The sequence below is a fragment of the Apodemus sylvaticus genome, chromosome 2 (assembly GCF_947179515.1).
Source record: "Apodemus sylvaticus chromosome 2, mApoSyl1.1, whole genome shotgun sequence".
Lineage (NCBI taxonomy): Eukaryota > Metazoa > Chordata > Mammalia > Rodentia > Muridae > Apodemus > Apodemus sylvaticus.
In genome coordinates this window covers 183,956,706-183,977,550 of record NC_067473.1, presented here as the reverse complement: position 1 = coordinate 183,977,550, position 20,845 = coordinate 183,956,706, and the positions used below count along the sequence as shown (strand labels likewise).

At 46.2% G+C, this 20,845-nt stretch overlaps 1 protein-coding gene across 1 annotated transcript in view; it reads right to left on the bottom strand.

The window, feature by feature from the left end:
• Positions 1–908: 908 nt before the first annotated feature.
• Rassf8 (Ras association domain family member 8) overlaps positions 909–20,845 on the bottom strand; it is a 75,252-nt gene continuing 55,315 nt past the window's right edge. The window contains exons 2-5 of the mRNA XM_052175265.1: positions 12,707–12,888; positions 5,954–6,843; positions 5,251–5,395; positions 909–4,836 (exon numbers count right to left, since the gene is read on the bottom strand). Of these exons, the coding sequence (XP_052031225.1) occupies positions 4,715–4,836; positions 5,251–5,395; positions 5,954–6,843; positions 12,707–12,809 (1,260 nt within the window). The 5' untranslated portion in view covers positions 12,810–12,888 and the 3' untranslated portion in view covers positions 909–4,714. The remainder of the gene's footprint in view (positions 4,837–5,250; positions 5,396–5,953; positions 6,844–12,706; positions 12,889–20,845) is intronic.

The following is a 20,845-nucleotide window of genomic DNA, read 5'->3' as shown; positions in this document are numbered from 1 at the left end:
CAGAACCGAGTCTCATTTTGTCTTTACTTTTATAGCACAATATTACTCGTGCATATTTTCTTAACCTAGGCTTAGCTCTACTTAAAAGCACTCCCACAAACATGGATACCCGTGCACATCAGAGGTGGCGAGATGCAGATGCTGCCCTCTGCGAGCCCCAGCAGTTTCACCAGGGTTACAAGAAGAGCTCTGGGAGCTAGAAGCTCTGGATTTCAAGATGGCTGGGTACTTACTCACTGTTAAGTAGTTCCTGGAGTGACTGTGACAAGAACCTTTAGTCATGAGGCACCAGTCTCCCCGCCCCAGTGACACTGCAGAGTTCACATCTTAAAGCTGCCCCACAGATTTTAAGAGATCTGGGAGCAGACTAACTAACAAGCAACTTTTGAAACGAGGGGCGGGGCATTAGTTTCTTACATGTTCTACTTTAATGAAGCAGCATCCTTTCTTTTTTGCTTATTTTTCATGTGTGCCATGTGTGCACATTTGCACATCGCGTTCAGAGGCCAGAGGTCAACTGTGGGTACCCGTCCCGATCGGTGTCCCTCCTCACTGAACGTGGAAGGTGCTGTTCTGGCTCAGCTGGCCAATGAGCCCATTTGTCTTCAATAGCCTGGAATCAACGCTGAGGGTGCGACGTGTTTCACAAGGATGCTGACGACCTGAACACAGGACTCGCTTCTGCGCCAGGTTCTTATTTACCTACAGAGACCTCCCAGGCCTGGCTGCTACCTTCCAAGTAATAGACTATTCTTCAGGTTCACAGTACATTTAGGAAAATGTCATTTTTTTTTTTAACCTCACAGATACACAGACCTACTTTCTTTGGCATCTTTCAAAGGAAACAATATTATACCTTAAAGTATTAGGTATATAAGAAAGCAAGCAACAATTGTATTGCCCCAATGAATCTTGAAAATTTATTATTTGGGAGAATATCAGATATTGATCTTTTTGCTTTATAGCTCATGATAATAATCAGAAAATATACATTTTGAAATAAAGTCAAAAGAAAATAATTACATATAGTACATATTACAGATTTCTTATTTATACATCAGCAAAGCAGTACTAAAAGCATATGTATGGCCCACAATCAGCAGACGTGGACATTTTCTGTCTAAAGCTGCAGCAACTCAAATCCTTCTAGGTCGGTGAAGAGCCAGAGCTACCCTGCAGGGCTATCACCATGGCTGGGCTATCACCATGGCTGGCTGTAACCTGCACTTCCACTCTCCCCTCCATCTATATGCATATATTTATTGCCTTTAGAGGTCCGCTGGCTAAACAGTATACTACATAGCTGTCTGCGGTCATTTGGTTTCTAAAAATATGTATAAAATGAGCGGGAGGGCACTCCCGCGGCTTTGACGCGGCTGCTGTCCTGGCATTGAAGGCGCACTGGGGAACGTGGAGCAGCAATACTGAGGAAATACTGATGGCCCTGACTTGACACAGCCGGCAGCCTTCTACCAGAACTTAAAAATACCACAGCAGACAGCACAAACACACAACTTAAAAACACTGGTGTGATACAAAAGGAATACTCATGAGCTAGCCTCACCGCAGTATCTACCGGTCAAGACAGGCTTTGGGAAGCACACAGCATCTTTTAATATACATTAAGGCAATGCCCAGTGCTAACTGCCTGCCCCCCTGTGCCCACCTGCAATCAGGCCTTTGTCTTATCCACTTCATTTTCTCAATCTATCAAGGTCCTAACTTGGAAAGGTGCTCCTGAAGTCACTCTAAGTGAAGAGCTCTTGTCTCTGCAGACCTCTTTGCACTTACAAACAGCTGTGTCACCGCAGGACTGCGCTGTGGAGCAGTGATCTGTGGTCTGTGCTGCTTACGCTCTGCAGTGAGGACCTCAGTGGCAGCTGATTCACTGTGCAGACTCTGCTGAGAGGAGCTCTGCTCACTGATAGTTATCTAACAGTCTGAACAGGCAGAGGGCAGCCTCTATCAACACCAACTGAAGCCTCACATATAAAAACTTCCCTGTTCACTGAGACAAAAAAGGAACACTAACAGCCAAAATATAAAATATAAAAGAAATGCAAAAAACAAAAAACAAAAAAACAAAAAGAACCCACACACACAAAAAAACTGAGGTAACCCACTGTGGATGATTCTCTGAGAAAGAGGATGCTCTATAGGTCAAATAGACCAATGATATTCAAATTATTCATTGGTAAGAAAAAAAACTTGTAATTTATTTAATACCTGTAGAAAAACCACATAACCTGAAGCACTAATTAAAAAGACACAAAAATTTGTGATCTATATTATTTAGAACCTGTATACTTCTCCATATGCAAAATTTTACAATTGGTAGTTTTTGAATACCATTGGCTGCACCCCTCTGACACGTAGCCAAAGGTAGTGTTCATAAGCCAATTCATGTATAGTCACAATAGGTAAAAACTGTGACAGCAGACTAAAATATTTTCAGGTGTTCCCACACAAATTAGTTGTCCCCCCACTCCCAGCTAAAAAAAAGATTTAGAAAACACTGGACAATGGTGTGTCTGTGAAGGTCCGGTGACTGTGACACAGCACAGCTACTCAGTGTGTTTGTGAATTCACATGGCTGCACCCTCCCATCAAGGAGGCCTGCAGAGTAGCTGGCAGCTTCCGAGTTCAGAGGTGACAGTGGCGGTGGAGTGCCAGGGCTGCTGGGAGCTGGGGGAAGAGCGCCCCGCCTTAGGTTCCTCCTACGTCAGGCAGTTCACAACTGAGTGTGCGGACCAGGAATGCCGAGGGAGCTGTGCATTTCCCTTTCTTTCCACAGAGTCTCACAGCAGACCCCAGGCTATCCTAGAACTTCCCCTGTGACTTAGCATAGCCTGGGCCCCGTGACAAGTGTCCTGCCTCAGCCTCAGTGTAGGTGTCCCGGTCATGAGCCACCACGCCCAGCTTCATCTCGTGTTTCAGAGTTTAACCTACCCACAGCCAACATTTTGGTTTAAATCAAAGCTAATCCATTTGTACAATGTTTTGTTTTATGAGCAAGGTTTCAATTTATCTGAACAGTGCAATGACTCAGGAGAGGAAGTCTGAGAGGAAGGCAGGTTCTGAGGTGTGGACTTACCAGTGTCACCAAAAGTTACAAATTACTTTGACTTTGAATTATTATTTTTAAATGTATATAGATATGAAACAATTGTTACAAATGTGGAGCAAATGTGTTCAGGCGGTGGTTATTTCAGAAAGAATAATTTACTTCTCAAGTCATCTGCAAGGCAGTAACAGCAAGACCTACTGGGTAAGTGGACTTTCAGCTGAGGTCTGTGATTCACTTGGGTAAGAAGGCAACATTGCACGAATTTCAGTTCTCTGCAAGTGTCTACTACTTCACAGCCATTCTTAAATCTTTTCACTGGAAGCAGCATTCTTGGCTTCATTAAACATTCATTAAACCAAAAGGAAGTCGGAGGTGGTCACACACCTCACCTCACTGTGAGCGTTGTTATGACATCACTATGCTAACTCACGCTCACGTTGTTGCATGTAAATAATACAGAGGATGCATTCTTTTCAGGAATAAAAGCTTCTTTAGAGTTCAGGTTAAAATTTTAGTTACATTGTATCAAATTTGCTCAGAGAGACGGTGAAGGGCTGAGGCACCTGGCAGCACCTGTCTAGATATTCCTGGTGAACACAGTAAAGTCACTGCTCACCAGAAAAGTACTGACTCATTTTTGGCTTTATACACAAATGATATAAATATAAATGGAGACTAATATCCTATAAAGTCAAACTTAAAAATAAAAAACATACTCTGAATTTAATTTTATCTCCTTGGTAAAATCCCGACCCCAGTGCTCTCTCCGTCTGTGTCCACGTCGGAAGCCTTGGCAAGCAGCACTCCCCTGCTGTGCGTGGCACAGAGTTCACGGAGGAAGCGGGTTGTTCTGAAGCGCATCACCAGGCGCACGACTCCCAAAGTGCACCGACCGGATCCCAGGCCCCTCCTCCTCACAGGACCTTCCCGTGAGGACCCATGGGAGAAGGCAGCAAGGCAGGAGAGCCTCCCAGAGTGCACCGAGACGTCAGTGAGCACAAGCATTTTACATGAATAATTTACTTCATTGATGATGTTTCTGTGATGTCATGTTCGGAATACTGAAAAGGAACAATTAACTTCCAGACTAGAAAGCAAGCTGAACTATCTCACGTAAGCAAGAGCTAAGCGGGCTCCACGTAAGTGTGGCGGGGCCACAGGGTCAGTCAGATGGTGGAGCGGCCCACAAGGCTTGGGCAAACTGCGTGAGTCTGCAGACATGCACAGCCAGAATCCCACAATGTCTGACAGAATCAAGTCACAGGGTAAGTATTAATAAAACATTAAAGAACAACATTCATACATTAATCAACTACATGGAATAAATTAAACTAAGCAGTCACATAACTTCTTTGCTCTTAATTCGGGGTATATTCATGTATAAACATAGATTAATGCTTTCCTAATGCTCTCAAAATGCTACAAAATAAAAACAAAGGCTTTGTATTCGAGTTGCTGGACAACACGTCAATACTGCAAGAGTGAACCGGCTCCACGTTCAGCATCAGTGCACGGGGTGTGGCTCTAAGTGGTGTGTGGCTGAGAGAGAGGATATGGCGTGGGAACACACCCTCTGTTCAGTTGGCACAAACTGAAGGATTTTACCGTCCATGGTACCTTAGCTGGATCCTTCTCCCAAAGACAGTGTTATACATAGATGCCTTCAGGATTAAAACCAGAGGAGACAGGGTTCTGTAGAATACGAAGATTACTGGGAAGCTGCCGAGATGAACCAGGTCGCTTCAGGGACCCAGACTGGAACGGCGCCTCTAAACAGGAAACAGAAATCATCTGGTGAACTGGCTAATCAGAAAATATGTCAACTTCCCACCCTGTGAACTGGAGAGAACAGAGCACACTGGGAAGTGGACTGGAGACCCGGGAAGGAGAAGGTGGTGCTCTGGCACGGTTACTAAGGCTAGAGCACCTTGCCTGTCCCCCAGCTGCCGGGGCCACAGCCCACTGGCGGGAAGTCTCAACACCGGAAGAGATGAGAATATGAAGATTCAGACTCTGGGATGCAAATTAATGCAGCCAATATTCATATCTATATTTGTACTTTGGTAAACAGGCCCATTAAAAAGCAGTTTAAAATAAATAATATGGCTTTGTAAGTGAGCAGATTACCCTAACATTACTGTTTTCCTCAGAAACAAGGATGCCATTTTAGGTGGTGGCCTTACCTGTCTCTGCGTCTGCCTGCGAGGCCTCGATTCCGGCGGGCTCAGCCGGCAGCACGGTGACTTTTGTCCCTGTCTGCTGGATGAACTGCTGGAGGTTGACCTGCCGCAGCTCCTTGGTCAGCTGCTCCAGCTCCTGCTCCTTGTCCTGGTTGGAAAACACCAGTTAGTCTATAATTGGGGCTTGGTGGGTAGGGCTGTTTTGGGGACAAACCTCCTGCTATAGGGGTGGGAAATGGGGCCCACTTTCAGAAGGACTCATTTGACACACCTGGTTTATGTGGATACAGTGGCCAAAGACAATAAGTACTGTCCCATCTCCTTTGATATGACACTTCCCTTCTGGAAAGTGCCATAGACTCTTATAAAATAGGTGCATATTCTTACTCTGTCATAAAAAATATATGACAAGTCTATAGTTTCTATAGACCCAGGTGCGACAATCTGCTGATCTGGTCACATCTTGTATACTTTATAACTGACTGTGAATTAATAGCAATTTGGTTCATAAGAGTTAAGAGTTCTTACTTTTGATAAGATGTTGGAGTTTTATCTACTAATAATCATTTTATAACATGAGGAAAGCAAGACGATCACAAACTTCTCAGTCTAAGACTCTTAACCCTGTGACTACGAGCCACCTCTGGCTCCTGTTAATTAGACGTCCCCTTCTAGGGACGGCAGCTGCTCACTGAGACGCACTTACCTGTAAGCGCTTGGTGGCCTGCCCCAGGGACCTTTCCACAGCTCTAATGCCGTTCTCCAGCCTCAGGCTCTGCTGCCCTTGCAGGTCCATCTCCCCCTTGACCTTTTCAATCTTCCCCTTCACCTCTTCCTCGTTGACCTGAGCCTCCTGAACTTCCCGGTGCAGTTTCCCAGCCTGGAGGCCGCTCTCCATGGTGTGGATCTGGGCCAGGTAGTCCTTGAGCCTGCCGTCACAGTCGGTCACTTTCTGCCGTATCTCCTCCAGCTGGCCCTGCAGCTGCTTCTCATTTTCTTGCTCGATCTGCAGTTCGTTTTCCCAGAACTCCTCCTCCTCGATCTCCACGGCATTCCTCTTGATCCTCTGCTCTAGGCGGACGATCTCCTCCTCCAGGCCGCAGCTGTACTTCTGCTCCCAGAAGCGGATCTCCGCCTCGCTGGACTCCAGCTGCTGCTCGATGGCCTGCAGCTTCCCGGTCTGCAGCCGGATCAGCCTCTTCAGCTCCTCGGCCGAGGCCCTGCAGCTACTCAGCACCTTCTGCCTAAGCTCAGTCTCTTTACCTTTCCCAAAAATGTCAGTCAGCCCCTTGGCGCCCCCTGTGAAGGTGAGAGACTTCCTTTTAGGCTCTCTCCTTCTGATGGACTTGTCCACCTGAGGCCGGAGCTTGGCTAAGGGGGGGAGGCTCTGTCGATACAAAGTTCTTTCAGGGATGCGGGCCACACTGTCTGAGGTGGGCCGCTCACTGAGAGACGGCCCAGTCCGGCGCAGGATGAGCTGCACGTCGCTTGCGTACTGCCCCCACTTGTTTAAGGACACGATGGGGTTTTCGTGCGGTGCCAAGTGCCGTTCCGTGTCTCTCCATTTCTCTATAAGTGTGTACCTTCCAGTTCGACCTAGACAGAAAAGATCAGAGACCACCGTCACGGCAAGACATGGAATCATCAATAATGCAGCAGATCGCATGTCTAACAACTGTTCTTGCACCTCAGAGTGTCAGCGTTTAGAGTCCAGGCCAGGCCACCCGTGGCAGCTTCAGAAGATACCAAACCTCCCGAAGCTGGGGCAGCATACCGCCCAGATCTGAAGTATAAGCGTCCTCTAGCTTGCTTAGAAATTCTACTTTCTATTTCCCCCAACTGAGAGAACTTACACTCTGGCCAAATGTGAAAGTGTTCAGAACTTCTGGGGATATATGGAACAAAGAAAAACATTGAAAATGTGTCCACAGCAAAGAGTGGTGGCCCTAGGCGCCGACCCGAGCTTCTAAACCTGCACAGATTTTCACTGTCTAAACTTCCTCAAGAGAGATGCGGGGTCAGTCTAGAACCCACCCAGCTCACTGAAGTGCTCAGGCCTCGGGGCTCCTCTGAACTTCGTGCATACAGGTAACACACACACACAAGCACAGAAAGCAAGGAGACAGTGCCTGACGTGCCGTCTCACAACTGGAGTGGCACAAGGACAGACAGCAGCATGTCCTCCATTACTGGACACCCAGGGGCATCTGGATGTGCAGACATGAACACTCACCCAGCAGGTCAGCAGGCATGAAGAATGCCTGAACGGACAGAGCTCCATGTCCGTCAGTCCATACCTACCCAGCTGGCTTTCTATGGCACTGACTGACAGTTTAAACTGTTTGCTAAATAAGTGTGGCATACGTAAATAATCACTAATAAAATACTGGCTATATTTTTAAATAGTTGATGCAGTTAGAATGTGGCTGTAAAGCCTCTTGGCAGCCAGGAAGGATCATCAGCTGCAGGAATCACAGTACATCAAGTACTGATGATACAGGAAAAGGCTTTTAGGTCAAATTTGAAACAGCATCATAAAACATCTATATTCAAGTTTTCAACTTTTCAAAGCAGGCCTTGAATAGAGTTATTAAGAAAGTAAAAGTAGGGTAGTTGTTTCAGTTAAGACAGTTGATCACAGGTTAAGTACAATATTCATTATAATGAAGAACTATGCATCGGGTGAATAGGACATGCCCTCTCCATGGATTCTACGCAGAAAGTGTGGTTCTCATAGGAAACGAGGCAGCCTGTGGCCTCTGCTCAGCAGGGTCTTCCGTACACCTACTCTTCTTCTAGGTGTGCTGATGCGGGCCTGTCTCCCAGCACTGGATTAAACAAGACAGGACGGTTGCCACAGGTCAAGGCTGCCTGCTCTATACAGTAGGACCTTTTCTTTAAAAACAATAAGTAAATCTGTTAAAACAACAAAAAAAAACAAAACAATAAACAAACCAAAAAAACAACAGAAGAAAAGGGGCTGGAGAGATGGCTCAGTGGTTAAGAACATTAGCTGCTCTTCAAGAGGTCCTGAGCTCAAATTCCAACAACCACATGGTGGCTCACAACCATCTGTAATGGACTCTGATGCCCTCTTCTGGGGTGCATGTGTACATGCAGACACAGAACTCATTTACATAAATAAGTCTTTTTAAAAAATAAGAAAAGTAATTACTTTTAATTACACCATTCAAGAGAAACTTTGAGTATTAATCATCGCTGAATCTTAGCTTGTTTTGATCCAACAGATCACGGAGAATGAGTTCTGAGTATGTTGACAGAAAGAAAATGCCTTCCATGATTAAGCTCAAGTCTACAAAAACTAGTCATGGAGGACGATGTTCCCTGGAGGGCAAGTCCAGCACGGCTTGCACAGCCTGCATGTCCAGCATGCTTGCACGGCCTGCAGGTCTAGCACGGCCTGCATATCTAGCACGGCTTACATGTTCTGCAGTGCCTCAGTGGAATCAAGAATGTCAGGGTGAGGAGAAAGCATCTTGGCTAGCATGGGGCAGATCTCCCACAGTGCTGGCAACAGGTGACCTATTCCAATCCTGAACTGACGTGACGTGCTTCCAGTATGAACTGCCAAGGTGTACGGTAACCGTTGGACTAGGAGCTCAAGACAAAGTGCAGATGAGCACAGTGCCAGGTGCAGTCTCTTCTTCATATGTGTTTACTAAATAATAGGTTTATGATGCAAACACAAACTGAACATATTACTGAGAGAAGTTTATGTCCTCATCATGTCCCAAACTCTGATGAAGAACATTTTATACAGAGCCCAGTAGCACAGGCCTATAATTCCAGCAACTCAGGAGGCTGAGGCAGGAAGATCAGGACTTTCCTGAGTTCTAGACTGAGTCCAAAGCCAGCCTGGGCATGGAGGTGCCATGTCTCAAAACCAGGCAGGTTGGGAAGAGAGGCTAGTCAGTGGCAGAGCATTTGCTTAGCATTTCTGAGTCCCTAGTTCCCCAGTAGGTCCCTAGTACCACAGAAAGTTTTTATATAAATGGCATTATATATAGAGATAGAGACAGAGACAGAGAGACAGAAACACACACACACACACACACACAGAGAGAGAGAGAGAGAGAGAGAGAGAGAGAGAGAGAGAGAGAGAGAGAAACTTGGCAACTTCTTCATTTTATTACAACAGTTTTTTTAAAGAATACATTTCAGTTTAATAAAGAACCATATTATTTAATTTATTCTTTGATTTTAAATGTATTCAGAATTTGACAGAGTTTAACTTATGAGGGATTCTGGGCACTAGGAGACTGTTCTGGTTTAAACAAACATCTAGAATTAAAAGAAAAAAATCACTACTCAAGATAAGCCTGGGGAGCAGACAGTGCAAACTCCAGATTCAGAGAGCAAGGATCGTCACAACATGACACACGCCAGGCAAAGGGCGGCAGAGAAAGGTGCAGCCGAGAGCTGTCTGTGCACCCCAGCCCACTGGGAAGGAATGCAGTGCGTACCCACAAACACTGGCTAAAGCCCACTTAGCGGATCAGGAAATGCCTACAGCAGCAGAGCACAGACTGGTGTTGTCTGTGACAGTATTCCTAGAGGTGATAATTAGGGCCCTGACCAAATGGATGGATTCATCCTTTGATGGATTTATGATTGTATTATTGGGAAGTGGTAAGAGACAGGAAATAGAGCCTAATTGGAGGACGTTGGCCCATGGTACCACGTCTTTGGGATGACTTACTGCCCTAGCCTCTTCCTGTAGTTCTTATTTTAACTTGGTCACTATGATGATAGTTTGAGTAAGAATGGCCCCACAGGCTCATATATCAAATGCTTAGTGACTGGGGAGTGACATTATTTGAGAAGGATTAGGAGGTGTGTCCTTATTAGACTAAGTGTGGCCTTATTGGAGGAACTGCATCATAGGGGATGGGCTTTGAGGTTGCCCATGTCAGGCCCAGTTTCTCTGCCTGTGGATCATGAAGTATCTCTCGACTACTACTCCAGAACCATCCAGCCTGCGTGCCACCACGCTTCCTGCAGGGATGACAGTGGGCTGAACTTCTGAAGCTGTGAGCCAGCCCCTAATTAATGCTTCTAAGAGTCTCTTATAAGAGTTGCCTTAGTCACAATGTGTCTTCATGGCAATAGGACAGTGACTAAGGCAGCTACCATGAGCTGTGTCATATGATTAGCCGCCGTGATAAAGGGACACTCCTGGACCTATGAAACAGACCAGTAAGACTCACATGAAGCTGTTATGCCAGGCATCTGGTGATCACTACGTAAAAGCACCTGATGCAGAGAACTGGTAGGTGGGGCTGCTGTGGTGTTTGGCCAGGTGATTTGTGAGCCCTTGGGAAGGAGTCTGTGGGATGAACTTGAGAGAGTTTGGAGAGACAGGCGAGAAGGCCTTTACAGTGCTGTAAGTGAGTTACTGGGTGGTTGGGGTGGCACTGGGGGAGGGGGGGCAGAGTTCCAGTGGGACTGTGGGCAGTGACAGCTTGGCTCATGAAGTTTCAGATGGAACAACTCAATTGGCAACTGGGAGAGACGAGATGTCATCTGTGCTCTGTTGTGGCAAATAATGTCTACATTTTGTTCATAATCTGAGACGTTGTGCGAGGCTGATCTAAACAGGATGGAATAATCATCAGGTGAAGTGTTTTAGGAGAGCACAGTACCCGGGCTACGCATTGGTAGTGCTAGTGGCCTGAGCCAGGCATACAGTAAGACCTAGAAATACAAAGCAGAGCAAGTGCAATGGTTAGGAAAGGACTGTGCTGCAGACAGGGGTGTGGCTGTGGGGTTTCGACGGGAGGTACCCAGATGGGATCACAGAAACTGGCCACACTGCATCCTCACAGACTGGAGTGTGACCCAGTAGCATCCCTTCAAAGGGCTCCCCCTTGGAAGGACATAGATTTGGGTGCCTCGTGGACAAGGGCTGCCTGGCAAGTACTCTCCTCGGGATTTGTTTTTTCACTGTGCACAGCTGCCCAAGTACTCAGAGGCTGAGCAGCTGAGGTACAAAGCTGGGAGGCTTGGGCTGGCAGCAGGTTTGGCATCATCCATGTGGTGCTGGTTTCACAGGTGTGCAGAGGGCAAGAGCTGTGGGAAGATGGAAACGCCCATCCATGTTTCTAAGACAAAGCCTGGGAAGCCAGGCAGTGTGGGGCAGGGTTGGCGTCCTGAAGAGCGCTCTCAGGTCAGTGTGTGAAGCTGTGCAGGTGAAGAGACTCGGGGTGCTGGGGAGGCCGGAACCATGAGCAGTAAGGTCACATGACCACCCAAGCCCACTGGAGCTCACATAACAAGTGCCTGGATGCTGGACCTGGAACTACAGGATCCAGTGTTGTCCTACTGGCTTCAGTCATGCCTTGATCCAATCGCTTTTGATAATATTTATATTTATTGATGTATACGTTTGTGTGTCTTTGAGTGTGTGTGCCACATGTGTACATGTACCTTTGGGGCTAGAAAAGGGTGCCTGGCCCCCTAGCACTGCAGTCACATGTGGTGTGAGCTTTATGGCATGGGTGCCGGAAACTGAACTGGGTCCTCTCCGGCCACTGAGTCACCTCTCTAGCCTTAGTCCAATACTTTCTTAGTATTTTCCTATTCCTCTTTGTCTTATAACAGGAATGTCTAATCTGCAGCACCATATGCTGTGATTTTATAACGTCTTTCTCTCCTACAGTGGCTCATAGCTAGGAGTACACTGAGCCTCCAAGAGACTTTTAATTGGGGCTTTTGAACAGTGTTGAACTGTTAAGACCACTGAGGCAGATTTGCTGCACTGTGAACTATAAGGTGCGCACATTCAGACTTTTGGGGATGTGTCAGAATGGTACAGTTTAGACATAAAGTGTCTTCCCAAAGGTTCATGTGTTTACTGCTTGATCCCAAGATGGTGATGGTATTTTGGGAGGTTCTAGAAACTTTAGGAGATGGGATCCAGCTATAAGAAGCAAGCTACAGGGATAGGGTTTTTAAAGATATCTTGTCCCTGGCATGGTCTCACTGTCTGTCTCTGTGTGCCTGCCCTTCTTCTCCTTCTGTCTGTCTTCCCTTTCCCTTCCCTCTCTCCTCCCTTCCCCTTCTCTCCCTCCTCCTTTCCCCTTCTCTCCCTCCTCCTTTCCCCTTCTCTCCCTCCTCCATTCCCCTTCCCTTCCTTCTCTCTCCACCCCACTTACTCCTTGATGGACTCTGCCCAGGCATCTCAGGCCAAGAAACTATGGGCTGAGCCCTTTGAAACTGTGAGTCCAAATATGCACCCCTAGATATCTTTCGGGCACGTTCAAGATGCTGAGGCAGCTAACACACAAACACACACACACACACACACACACACACACACATGCACACACACACGCACACACACACGCGCGCGCGCACGCACACACACACATGCACACACACAGCCCCACCACACTCCAGACAAGTGTGAAGTACCATTTTCTTGCCAAGTTTTGCTTACCTATAGCTTGGGCTAAGGCTATTACAACCTCCTGGCAAGTTGTGACTTCCGTGACGCCACAGACGATCCTCTGAACTCCATCCACCCACACTTTAAGTTCCATGATGTATGTGCCAGTCGTGCAGGGGCCCTGACAGCAGGCATTAGGGTGTCAGGTCATGGCTCTGGCTTCGGAAACACAGCTAAAAGAGGTAAAATGTTTGTTAAAATAAAGTAAACTTTCCCTGCATTATGTGAACTAAAACATAACAAATCTCCCGCTGTGATTAAAGCCCACACCTACTTTACAGAGCAGAACTCGGCAGGGTAAGTGCTGGCTCCACACCCCAAGACTGGTTAGGATTCTACACTTCCACAGTAGCTTTTAAACTGTGTCCCAGGTCTACAGACTCTTGTCTTCTTGTTCAGTGCATGTGCTTGTGATTTTCCCATTAGGATAGATTCTTTCACGTTCCTATCATTTCAGAAACCACAGCGGAACCACTTTTAAACATACTTGCTGTGCTATCCTGCTGACCAGTGTCCGTCCTGTCACACCCTCTGGCCTCCCCGGCCTCCCTGAGCTTTCCATACCAGTGCTATGAAAAGAGCTGAAGGACATCGGTCCCTCATGTCTGTCCGTCTGTCCTTTTTCACTGCTGGCTTGTTGATTTCATTGTCAGAAGAGTCATCCCAACAATGTAAAACATGCTTGCTTCACAGTGTCTACTGCTTACCCGCTCTCTTAGAAAATAACCTGTCCATACTAAGGGTCAACCAGAACACTTTACTCAGTTACCCAAGCCTGTGCCAGCCCTGACAGGACAGATGCCTCTGCTCCACCGCCCCTCCAGCCCCAACGGGGGGCTGCTCTACTCTGCATGCGGCTGCGCCTCAGTCTGCATTCTAAGACGTGTCTCTGCCGTGCATGTGCATTGCATGTTCATTTGCATTCTCTTAATGATTAAGAGTTTAAAGTGACATAATTCTTACTCAGACAGGAAAATATTTGGAAGTGTACCACAAAAGTCAGAGCAGAGATGGAACCCAGAACCACGCCCACATCTGCTCCTTTTCAACTCTGACACAGGCAGTTAGCTATTTTGTGCTTCTGTGTTGGTTCCCAGTGAAACTGCCCTGGGGCGCAGCAGTAAGGTGCTGTCTGTTGTGACTGAGAACACACTGAACAGATGACAGTCAGATGCAGGCTCAATATTAATGCTAGATATGGACTAATTTACAAACTGTTGTGACAGACTCAGGGCACTGGGCCTAGAAAAATGGCACTTCCTAGAGGAGTGTTCACATGGGCTTACAGGGGCAGGCGCTGTGGGCATTGCCAGCCTGCTGTGTTCTGCAGAGTCAGCATGTTTGTGGACGGTGACCTCTGGGACACAAGGAGCAAGCATACAAAGAGCTTACGGCCAAGTCTAGGGCAAAACAATCGGCGATAGTTCTGCTATCCCATGATGGAGGACGGGGTAACTTGTATTCAATGTAAATCAGCAACTCCATGGGGAAGAGTGTCTGGTGCTGATATTTTCCACCACCATGACAGACCTATGGCAAGCAACTCAAGAGGGCAAGGATGTGCTTTGGCTCAGTCTAAGTCCAGCATGGAGCAAGGCCTGGCAGCTCCGCGGGAGCTCCCATCTCAGTGGGTCAGGACTCCACCCAGGGAACACCAGAGTGAGCATAGACTGGGCCCAGGGACTCCATGGCTGCTTGGAAGGCCTCGTGTGTAAAAGGTCCCCTAATCTCTCAAAGCAGTGCTGCCAGTTAGGGACAGTGTTCAGACACATGGGCCTGTGGGTGTCACTTCCCAAACGACAGAACCCCATCAAACCTCCTGCTGAACGACAGGGCGGGAGCTACCCCTTGTGGAAGCTGTGCCTGCCTATAAAATGGCTGTGAGTACCAGCATCAGGATGAGGCCCTCGATGGCGGATGGCGCTGCTCCTTAGAGGTGTGCTCCGCAGAAGCTGGCCTTCCTTCCCTGTGTGGAAGTCAGCGCTGCTGGTCCCATCTCTTTAACAACAGCTTGACAGTTCAGAATGGTTTATTACTGTCAAGTATTACACGCTCAAGTGACTTCTGAATTGTGAATTCAAGTTTTTTCTCTAGGCGGAAATGAAAATTCTGTCTTTTAAGAATTAGGAAGCCAGGTGGTGGTGGTGCACGCCTGTAATCTCAGCACTCTGGGAGGCAGAGGCAGACGGATTTCTGAGTTCGAGGCCAGCCTGGTCTATAGAGTGAGCTCCAGGGCAGCCTGAGCTATACAGAGAAACCCTGTCTCGAAAAAACCAAATCCAAAAAAAAAAAAAAAAAAAAAGCAAAAAACAAAAAACAAAAGAATTAGGAACTTCTGTCATACAGAAAGTAAATAGCAATAAAAAAAATTGGAAAAAAATAGTAGGACCACTGAAAATTTTAGGTTACTGTATCATGCATGGTACAGCCAACCATAACTTTTTAAAGGATTCATATTTAAAATTTCTATCACACTTAGTATAAATCATTCTGAGTTCAGATAAAGCTTTTGGCATGAAAATATCAATCCTTTTGCTAAGAAGGCCCTTTTTTCTTAAACTTTAAAAAAGTTCCTATTACATATTGTGTGTGTGTCTATCTGTCTGTCTGTCTGTGGGAGCACATATGTATGGAGGTCCAAGGACAGCTTGCAGGCGTTAGCTCTCTTTGTCTAGCTCAGATCCCAGACTCAGGCCGGAAGTCAGCAGTGAGCTCCTTTACCTACGGAGCTGGCCTGACAACTCTCTCTTTTGACTTTTCTGATGAATGTAATCAGAAACCTGTTTTTAATTTTATCTCTTACTTTAGCACTATGAGGTTATTTCTTTTTCTTTTTTGGAAAGTTCATCCTGGATAGTGTACTGACACATCCATTTTCCTAAGCCACGCATGATGCTGACTTCACATCCACACTGAGATTAATTCCACAGCTAGTGGTGTTCAACAACAACTCCTCAGTCAGCATTGTAAGCCTCTGGGATCACAGTGCTAAAGAGGGACTCTTGCTTGTCATCAGCCTGTGCTGTGTGTGCTGTCCATCAGCCCGTGCTGTGTGTGCTGTGTGTCAGCCTGTGTTGTGTGTGCTGTCCATCAGCCCATGTTGTGTGTGCTATGCTTCAGCCTGTGCCGTGTGTGCTGTGCTTCAGCCTGTGCTGTGTGTGCTGTCCATCAGCCCGTGCTGTGTGTGCTGTGTGTCAGCCCGTGTTGTGTGTGCTGTCCATCAGCCCGTGTTGTGTGTGCTATGCTTCAGCCTGTGCCGTGTGTGCTGTGCTTCAGCCTGTGCTGTGTGTGCTGTCCATCAGCCCGTGCTGTGTGTGCTGTGTGTCAGCCCGTGTTGTGTGTGCTGTCCATCAGCCCGTGTTGTGTGTGCTGTGCTTCAGCCTGTGCTGTGTGTGCTGTCCATCAGCCTGTGCTGGGCTGCAGAGAGATGGCTCAGGGTTACAACGGATTGCTGCTCCATCATGAGGACCTGAATTTAGATCCTTGCACCATGCTACACAGCTTGCAAACACCTTTAATCCAACTCCCTGTTCTAGCCTCCATGGGCACTCCCATAAATATGTGTGTATATAGTTAGTCAGACAGACAGATAGTTAGACACACAAACACACTCACAAAATTTTTGAAAGAGTAAATTTTGCTTCAAGAACAGGGTCTATGTTCAAATACAGGATATTCGTGTAATAATTATAGTTCAAGAATGAGCAAAATCTTCATATTTGTCTATTTTAGAAAACAGATATTGTAATAGCTGAGGCTTGCCTACAGAATCAGCTCCACTATAAAGCAGCTCTTCCTCCCAGTAGCTTGCTGTCCCCAACTGGCCCTGGTTACTTATGGAAATCATTCTAGTGCTCTAAAGAGGTGCACGGACCACTGTCAGGCTGGACCCTGACTTCCGGCTGACAGGAGCACTGCCACAGGAGGAACTCTGCTTAGGACCATAGCCTGACATCAAGCCCTGCAGAAGCAATGGGAGAAGGAAACAGCACAGCAGGTGCAATGGGGCAGGAAACACTTCCCTCCAAGTAATGGGAACACAGTGGGCCTCACCCACAGCCTCCAGGGTAAGGTTCATGCAGCCCATCTCTCTAGGGGTCAGCCCTAACAGGAGTACCTCTGCTGTACACACTGCTGCTGCTCTCAGCATGTGCACCCACCTCCTCCTGTCTCCCCACGGTCCAGCTTGCCATCCCTGTCCCCTCAAACCACGCACTAACTCGTCAATCAATGCCCCAAAGAGTTGGCTCTACCTGGTGATGGCTTACGCTTGGAGAACGCTAGAGGTTCTTCACAGAGCATTTCCTTTAGGAAATGGAGGATACTATGATAGTCTGACTAGTATTACTCCATGACACACCAGAGACAGGCCAATTCCTAAACAAAAGAGGCCCATGTGTCTGCCCTCCAGTGGGGTTACCATGGAAGGCACCACACGGCGGCAAGAGCTAAGCAGAAGGAAGTGATCACGTGTCCAACCAGACGTGAAGCAGGATTTGGAATGGACTAGGCCCTAGTAAGAGCCCTAAACAGTGCTCATGCCAGAAATAACTGGGGTCCTGGGGAATACCTTGATTTCTTTTGAGGTTGTCTCTGCTGGGCCCTACCTCTTAAAGGTCCAGGGTCTCCCATCATGGCAACCTAAGGAACCAGGCTTCCAACATACAAGCCTTTGGGAGACATGCAAACTACATCCAAAGCCACTGTGGCTCCGAGTTCACTGAAAACACCTGGGCAAAACCCACAGCAAAGTGTGGCATCAAGCGGCACAGCTGTATACATAGTACAGACCAGTGTCCAGTACAGAGACGGCAAGCCGGGCATTCCTGTAGAGTTGGGGATGTTTTCTTACTGTTTGAACTATTGGGATCTATCTCTTGCAGTAGTAATTATTAAAGGGAGCGTGGAAAGCCATCTGTCTTGGTCCTAGGACTCTAAGCCCTCAGAGATAGCTGCCCTTCCAGGGCAGCCTCTCACACTTTCAGAAATGGGACGAGGGACCACACCCTGTGAAGAGCCCCGAACTCAAGCATCAGTTAAACTGTAGTTTCTCCTGCACACAGGACTGTACATACTTCTGCACATAATACTGTACATACTACTGCATACAGGACTGCACACACTACTATACACACTACAGCATGTATTAGTGCACACACTCCTGCACACACTTCTGCACACACTACTGTACACACTACAGCAATATAGGACTGCTTGCATAAAGGGAGGCGTTTCTGTTGAAAAGAACACATTTCCTTTCATTGGTTTATCCAGGAAGTGTTTACCAGCCCTAGGGTTTCAGAGGGAAGAATACAGCTCAGGCTAGAGCAAATTTACTGACAGCCTGAAAGGCCCAGGTGCTAGCAGTGCCCATCAGACTCCCCACTGTCTCGGTGAGTGGCAAATGGCAGACAGCTTGGTGACAGCGACTGTTCAGATGGAGGAGGCTGGAAATAGTATCTGACAATACACATATGCTTAGCAGTTCATAAAACTGAAATTAAAACATTATTGAAGTATAATAGAAAAATTCAAGAATCTTAAGCGTGAATCCTAATTCTTCTGAGTCCCTCACCACAGGGACTGACACAAGTGGACACATCATGCACATCTGTAGAACCCAAACACAAACTCTACAAACAGACAACAGCAATGCAAAGCACAGGTGCACTGAGAACTCTGAGCTCTGTGTAAAGATGGTGGGCAGGTGTTTTGTACCAGAGTCCTTACTTTGACTCAAATTCCTAGGACCAATGTTAACCTAGACCATTAATTGATGCTATGGTGAATATAAAACACCAGTGTAAAACTCTGAAATATATTCAAGGCAGCATCTAAACTTCCCCAGGAGCTTTAACAAAACAGGTCACTGAAGCAGTTTCACAGGCATTGTTGTTTGGCTTTTAAATATTTAGGGAAATGCTTGAGCAAATCATATTTATATAAGAGGAAATAGAAAAACTACAAAACACTATGCTAATATCACTTAGAAGTGGAAAAAAATTAACTAGTATTGTATGTCTTAGCAGAGGTGTTTCCAACGACATAAACAAAGTTTTTTCTTCCCTAAAAATAAGTTAATCAAAATAGAGCAAACCAAGCTCTGCCTTCAAACCTCAGGGTCAATAAAGATAATCCAAGGAGTGTGAGGAAATCTACATAAAGGAGGAGCTAGTGGCCAGCCAGGCCTTACTTGTGTGAGGTCATGGACACAGCAGACCCATGCACCGCCTGTCCTGACACTTCTGAGGGGACACAGGCTTCACAGCTATCTAGTCTCATCTTGGTTTTCAGTTAATAAACTATTGTTATAGTTTTACATTTATTTATGCGTGTCTGTGTGTGTATGTATGTGTGTGTCCATGCATCCACACATGCAGATATCATGGTGCATGCAGCAGTGAGAGGAAAACTTGCTGAAGTTCAGTTCTCTCTGTCCACTATGTGGGCTCTGGGAACTGAACTCAGTCTCTTAGGCTTAGTGGAGGGTGATTTTACCTAAGCCTTCTCACTAGCCTCGACAAATTCTTAAGTTTCTATGTTTTTCCTTTAACTAGAGAAAAAATGAATTAACATTATTTGATTGATATTTATACTTTTCCAGAAAAGATCCTTGTTAAAGGGAAAGTTCATAGCATATTCTGGGGAAAAGCAAATATACCCTTCCTTGTATTTTAGATGATAAACATTGTACACAATAGGTGTAAAAAAGTTACAATGCAGGAAAAAAAGCAGCCAGCATTCCTTTTGTTTTTAAGATCAGTCATTAAAAATTTCAAAACACGGTTTCTTCTGCTCTTCATCCATGGGCCACAGCTCTGCCTGCATCCCTAGAGGCCTGTAGCCACCAGAGACAACCAGGTAAGGTCTCCGAACTCTAACCCCCTGCCTGCCATGCCCCACAGCAAGCCCAGTAGGCACAGGTCTTCCTGGTCCCCTCTGCAATCCATCTTCCAGTCCACACCTCTACCTGCAATCCCAGAACCCTGTAGTCACCAGGAATGGCAGGTGAGACCCCCATCCCAATTCCCTGCCTGCCTGCCTGCCTGCCTGCCTGCCTGCCTGCCTGCAGCGCCTTTGGGCAATTGAGCAGTGGCAAGTCCAGCCCTTTGCACTCTATTCCCTGGGCCCCAGCTCTGCCTGCAATCCCAGAGGCCTGTGGCCATCTTAGAAGCCAAAAAGAAAATATACAAGGAGGCAATCCTGGCGATAGAAATCCTAGAAAAGTGAACAGGAACTAGAGACACAAGCATCACCAATAGAATACAAGACAATGAAGAGAGAATCTCAGGTGTAGAAAATATGACAGAGGAAATTGATGTCAAAGAAAATGATAAACCTAAAAAGTTTCTTACACAAAACATCCAGGAAATTTGGGACACTCTGAAAAGACCAAAGCTATGAATAATAGGAATAAAAGAAAATAATTCCCAACTCAAAGACCCACAAAATATCTTCAACAAAATCATACAAGAAAATTTCTCCAACCTAAAAAAATGCCTATAAATGTACAAAAGGCTTACAGAACACCAAATATACAGAGCAAAAAAATTATATTAAAAGCTTAAAAGGAAAAAAGGCAAAGTAACATATAAAGGCAGCTCTATCAGAATTATACCAGACTTCTAAACAGACTTCAAATCCATAAAATGTCTTGGTGTAACTCTAACTAAGCAAATGAAAAACCTGTAAACTTCAAGTCCCTGAAGAAAGAAACTGAGTAAGATATCAGAAGGTAGAAAGATCTCTTATGATCATGGATCAGTAGGTTTAACAGTGGAAATGGCCATCTTATCAAAAGCAATCTACAGGTTCAATGCAATCTACATCAAAATTCCAACACAATTCTTTACACACCTTGAAAGAGCAATTCTCAACTTCATATGGAAAAACAACACAGGATAGCTAAAATAATCCTGTAAAATAAAAGAACTTCTGGGGGAATCATCATCCCTGAATTCAAGCTGTACAACAGAGAAATAGTAATAAAAACTGTACGGTGCTGGTATAGAAACAGACAGGTTGATCAATAGAATTGAATCAAAGATGCAGAAATAAACCCACACACCTATGGACACTTGATTCTTTGGCAAAGAAGCCAAAACTAAAGACTGGGAAATGGAAAGCATC